The sequence below is a fragment of the Nannospalax galili genome, unplaced genomic scaffold (genome assembly GCF_000622305.1).
Source record: "Nannospalax galili isolate Female #2095 unplaced genomic scaffold, S.galili_v1.0 scaffold371, whole genome shotgun sequence".
NCBI classification, from domain to species: Eukaryota; Metazoa; Chordata; class Mammalia; order Rodentia; family Spalacidae; genus Nannospalax; species Nannospalax galili.
Genome location: NW_008331606.1, coordinates 1,616,999 through 1,623,124, shown reverse-complemented (window position 1 = coordinate 1,623,124; position 6,126 = coordinate 1,616,999). Strand labels below are relative to the sequence as shown.

Genomic DNA, 6,126 nt, shown 5'->3' with positions numbered 1-6,126 from the left:
TTCCCCCCTTTCCCTTCATATTGCTGTTTTCTATCCTTCCTCCCTTAAGAATTTTCTTCCCCTCCCAAACAGTGGTCCTGTGCTAGTTAGTTTTTGCCAACTTGACATAAACTAGACACACCTGGGGAGAGGGAACTTCAACTGAAGAATTTCCTCCATCATATTGGCCTGTGGCCATGCCTGTGAGGGATTTTATCTGTAATTGATGCAGGAGGTCCCAGACCACTGTGGGTGGTACCCTCCGTACACAGTTGGGGCTGGACTGTATAAGTAGCTGGGCAAGGCAGGGGAAACAAGACAGTAAATGCCATTCTTCCATGGTCTCTGCTTCAGTTCCTGACTCCAGGTTCCTCTCTTGAGTTCCTGCCCTGATTTCCCTCAGTGATAGATTGTAGCCTGGGAGTCGTAACATGAAATAAATCCTTTCCTCCCCAAATTGGTTTTGGTCAGTGTTTTATCTCAGCAACAGAGAAACCAAACTAGGACAGGTCCCTTTCTAGCTTCCTGGGTTCTGCAAATACTCCAAATTTAACACAGAAACCTAAAGACTCAACGCTAAAACCCACATATGACTAAGAACATGTAGCGTTTGTCTTTCTGTGTCTGGGTTATGTCACTCAGTATGTTTTCCAGATCTAACCAGTTATCTAAAATTTCATAATTTCATTTTTTTTACATCTAAATAAAATTCCATTGTATATAGGTGCCACATTCCATTATCCATTCAATTCATAGACACCTAGGCTGTTTCCATATCCTAGCTATTGTGAATAGAGTAGGTATGAATATTGATGAGAACAGTAGGAAATAAGAGTCCTTTGGGTATATATGCCTAGGAGTGGAACACTTGGGTCATGAGATAGATTTATTTCCAGTTTTCTGAGGAACCACCACTCTGATTTCCACAGTGGCTGCACCAATTTGCACTCCCACCAACAGTGCATGAAGGCTCCCTGTTCCCCACATCCTCACCAGTATTGTCTTCTGTTTTCTTAATATTAGCTATTCTGACTGGAATAAGATGAAATCTTTATGTAGTTTTGTAGTTTGTATTTACCTAACAGCTAAGAATAGTGAACACCTCTTCCCAAGGTTTAGGGACCATTGTGGAAGAGGGGGCAGAAGGACTGCAAGAGCCAGAGGTCAGAGAGGGCTGGAATAAAACTGCTTAACAGGACCACTGCACTCAAACTCACAACGGCTGTGGTTGTCTGCATAAGAACTGCACAAGAGCAAGCCAGCCACAGAATGGAAAAGGATTCATGAGCCCCTGACCTCTCAGGAGCTATGGACAATTAATGGCTTCTACGGGAGGGAGGGTCAGTTTTCTTTAAGGGTAGCTCCTGGTAGGGCAAACACATTCCACTGGATGGACCAACACCCAGAAGTATATGAACAACACACAATGGAATTGATTATTAATTAAAATAAATACAAATAACATTTTAAAAGAGGACACGAAGTTGGGGTGTAGGGGTGGATCATAATTACTCACCACCTGCCAAGATGGAAGAGTCTTAGACTTGTACTACAAAATGTTTGCTTCCTTCCCTCTCCTTTTCAGGGCCACACATAAACCATAGTTGTCCTAGATTGCATCTCTAGTGCTGTGATAAACACTGTGACCAAAACCAACTTGAGGAGAAAAGGGTTTATTTCAGCTTACAGTACAGTCCTTCATCCAGGGAAGCCAGGGCAGGAGCTCAAGCAGGAACCTGGAGGCAGCAGCAGCTGAAGCAGAGACCATGAACACTGCTTACTGCCTTGCTCCCTGGCCTGTGCACAGCCTGCTTTCTTATACAACCAGGGACCACCTGTCCAGGGATGGTACTGCCTACAGTTGGCTGGGCTCTCCCACATCACTCAATAAAGAAAATGCTCCACAGACTTGGCCACAGGCTAACCCAATGGAGGCACTTCCTCAGCTGAGGTTCCCTCAGCCCAGGTATGTCAAGTTGACAACCAAAGCTATCCAGCACAATAGTCTTGACAATTTCCCAGATTCCTCCTGCCTCCTCTTCATTCTAATTCATAGAAATTTCAGGCCCACGAAAATTTCCTACATAGCTAATCAAGGATCAAAATAACATACAAGGGTAATCTAAGTATACACAGTATTAAAGCTCTTGTCCTTGCTTTTTCAGGGTCAAAATTCAATCTTAATTCAGCAGGGGTAATCAAAGATTCTGCAAACTATTTCCTAGCAGATACAAAAGAAACTGATTAAGAAGAAAGCTAAGGCAGGTCCGAAGAGCTGGCTCAGCACATAAAAGTGCTTGTCACACAAGCCTGACAACCCAGATTCCTGGAATCCTTAGAACCCATGTACAAGAGAACTGACTCCCAGAAAAGTGGGCCTCTGACCTCCACGTGCACACTGCGGCACTTGTGATGAAGGAACTGCTAAGCAGACCAGATACGTAATAGAGCTGACGACTTGCCATCTTACCAATAGCGGTAACTTGAAAAGTGAACTAAGCCCTGAAGGAAGCCTGTATGTTTGGAACATAAAAAAAAAACATGCTGACTAGCAAAACAGTACAAAACAGTCAAATGTCCAATCATAAACAAAAAAAAATCTGCCCATTATTAATGCAGCTTTGAAAAGGAAATTACTGGTAATATGCTACAACATGAACCTTGAAATCACACTAGGTTACAGACGCTAGACACAAAAGGCCACTCTTGTATAATTTCACTTAAAATGAATGAAATACCCAAATTAAGTGTGATAGGGAATCTTCATTGCCAACTTAGGAGACACACCTCTGGGTGTACCTGAGAGGAAAACTCCAGAGAGGCATGGGCTAGAATCCCAAACTGAATAAACAGCAAAAATGAGAAAAGTTGAGCACTAGCATTCATCTGTTTCCTGACCTGAGTACACAATATGAGCACATAAAATGCTACATGCCCTCCATATCATGATGGACGGTACCCCTCAACTGTAAAAATAAGGGGGAAACAATGCAGTAAGTAAAGTGCTTGCTGCACAAACATGGAAGACCTGAGTTCAAATCCCCAGCACCCACAATCCCTAGCCCTAGCACGGAAGAGACAGGTAGAGATCCCAGGGGTTCTCTGGCCAGCCAAGCCAGTCTAGTCAAAACTAGCAAGCTCTAGGTACAGTGAGAGCAAAGTGTAAAGTGATAGAGGAAGACATTCAAACTGACCACTGGTCTCCACACCCCACCCCCATACATACAAAAGAAAATAAACATTCTTATCTTCCTTAAGGTGCTTCTGTCAGGCAATTTGTTACAGCAATAAGAAAAGTCACTAATAGGTGACTCCATAAAAACAGAAAGCCTATTTGTGGTTGCCAGGGATGAGCAAGTGTAAAGAAGGGGGAGTCACTGCTTTATTTGGGGATGATGTAAATGATTTAGAACCACATGAATGTGGTGTTAGTCCAACACTGAATAAACCGAATGCCACTGAACTGTTTAAAATGATTCATTTTGTTTCATATGAATTTCATCTCAATACAAATAAATAAATTACAAAGGAAAAATACAGAGAATCATATAATCCCCCCCCAAAGTCAAACACAGTATGAAGGGAACTATATGTAGCTGAGTGGTAGAACACTTGCCTCACATGTGCAAGGACCTGGTTTCTACCACTGGCATGGTAAAAACAAAATCAGAACAAAAGCACATTCAAAAACCATTTTCAAAGGAACTGGGGAGGAAATTGGCTGAATCCTATCACATGCACATTAAGCTATCTAGATCCCATGATGGGCCCTTCTTTATGGTTCTACCTGTCATGTGCAAAGGCCCTACAGTGTTGGGTTCTAAACACTGCCATAAAGACCTCTACCATTTTTTTTTGCTATTTCGTCTTTCCTGAAAAGTTCATCTTAAATATGTGTATGAGTTTAATAAACCAAAATTTAGGACACACCTCTGGGTCAGTACCCAGTATTTTTCTAGAGACAACAGAGCATGTTTTTGAAAAAAGGCATGTGGCTATTGAAATTATAGCCTTCTCAACAACTCTACTGTGCAAAGGATTGGAAGAATTCAGCCCCAGAAATTTCATATATAGCAATAAAAAGAAAATTTGATACTTGTATGACAAAATTCATTTTCAAAAAACTGGGCAGCTGGAACAGACTTCAATAATGCTTATGGTCACTGGAATGAAAGGACTCCCACTCCCAAGAGGACCTCTGCTTTTTATGCCTATGGAACTTATCCAGACTCCTACTTCTACTTCTATGACTCCGCCCTTCTGAATGCCCACTGTGCCTGCTGGAATGTTTGCCTGAGCTTCGGCCCCTATCCCTCTCCCTGTTCTTGTCCTCTCTTGCCTCCCTCCTGCTTGAGGACTTGTGCTCATGCTTGGGTTTCTCATTCTTTGGCTCCCTCTCAGGGTTCTCGGCTCCACCATGGTAGGAAGTCCTGACTTCAGGGGAGCCTGGGTAGTTCTTCCTCCCCTCTCTGGACCCGGACTTCTGCGCTCTCTCCAAGTTCTTGCTGCTGTGCTTCTTAGGGCCAGAGTCATCCTTTTCCTTTACTGGCTTGCTTCTAGGGGACAAAGAGGAAGGCGGCTGCTCTGCTTGTACCTCCCGATCAGTCTTCTCTTTTTCTTTCTTTCTTTTCTTTTTTTCCTTTTTGTCTAGATGTGAGGGGGTGGGCAATCAATAGGAAAACACAAAGAAATACCTTTAAAAGGTGCCTTTGTTTTCTGTGCATATCATATCAAATTGAAATGTTATCATTCAGAAATGTTCCTACGCTAACAGATGTGCATATGAAAAAAAATCCGTGGCAGCAGCATGAAGCAGTCACAGGTTATACTTCCTGGAAAAGTATCTTCAAGGACAGAATTGGACACACGTCACTCCTGATATGTCAAGTTGTACAAAACAACCCCATAAAGAATTAGATCTTTAGAGCTGGGTGTGGTGGTGCACACCTTTAATCCCAGCACTCAGGAGGCAGAGGCAGGTGGATCTCTGTGAGTTCAAGGCCAACTTGGTCTACATAGTGAGTTCCAGGTCAGCTGAGGCTACAGGGAGACCCTGTTTCAAAAGGACCAAAAAATAAGAGAAAGAAAAAAAAAGTTCCTATCTCCAAATACAATCCCATTCTGAGATATTGGGGGTTAGGACTGCAAGTAATCAATCTGAGGAAACAATGCTAGCCTTCCTTCCTGAGATACTTCTACTTTCTCCATTAAAATAAGGATTCCCATACCTTTCCCTTTTACACCTAAAAGTGGAAGCTGGATTATCAACTGTTCATGCACACTAGAAAAAGCAGACACTAAGACTCCCCCGAATCTTCTCCTGAGTCTTAATACTTCACCTTTTTTGTGCTTTTTTATGGATTTGACATCTTCAGAGTCCTCAGGTGAACTTGATGAAGGTGTATTAGCCCCACAGCCCTTCTCCTGGAGCTCTCTGGTCACATCATCCATGTCTTCTGATTCCTGAGGTGCCCGATAGTTAGACACATGATCCACACGGATAGTTCTTCCCTTGATCTAAACAAGACAGGCAATGGTTCAGCAAAGACAGTCCCCATATCAAACTACTGAAACAAACTACAGAGAACCAAGGTCAGAACCACATCCATTACCTTGTATCAAAAAAACCACTAAAAGAAGATACGTTTAATTTGTATGTGACAGCACATCTATCTAGTTTTAGCACTCAGGAGAGCTAAAGGGGGCCTGTGGCAGGTGAAACTTCTGGGACAATTGTACCAAGAGCCCCCTTGGTTTACCAAAGGCTGCCATGTTCTCTATGTGTCACTGAGTTATGAAAAAGGCTCAGAAGTATTGCCCAAAATCACCTCAAAGAAGACTATGAGAATGTAGTGTTTAAGGCACACTATCTATAGGGCAGGGGATACAGCACAATTGGTAAAGTGCTTGCTTGTCTTATAAGGAAGACGACCTGAGGTTGAGCCCTAGAACTCACATTAAAAAAAAATCTGGGCGTGGTAACACACACTTCTAATTCCAGCACTGGGGAGACTGAGAAAGGAACACTGCTGGAGCTCCCTGCCAACCAGCCTAGCCCGTTTGGCAAGTTCCAGGCAAGTGAGAGACCCTTTCTCCTAAACTTTCTCCTAAAAAAAATGATACCTGACCTGAGGTTGTTCTCTGGCC

The 6,126-nt window shown here is 42.9% G+C and overlaps 1 protein-coding gene across 1 annotated transcript in view; it reads right to left on the bottom strand.

Moving 5' to 3' along the window:
• Positions 1–3,440: 3,440 nt before the first annotated feature.
• Positions 3,441–6,126, bottom strand: part of Rbmx2 (RNA binding motif protein X-linked 2) — a 12,679-nt gene continuing 9,993 nt past the window's right edge. The window contains exons 5-6 of the mRNA XM_008826728.3: positions 5,319–5,496; positions 3,441–4,626 (exon numbers count right to left, since the gene is read on the bottom strand). Of these exons, the coding sequence (XP_008824950.2) occupies positions 4,124–4,626; positions 5,319–5,496 (681 nt within the window). The 3' untranslated portion in view covers positions 3,441–4,123. The remainder of the gene's footprint in view (positions 4,627–5,318; positions 5,497–6,126) is intronic.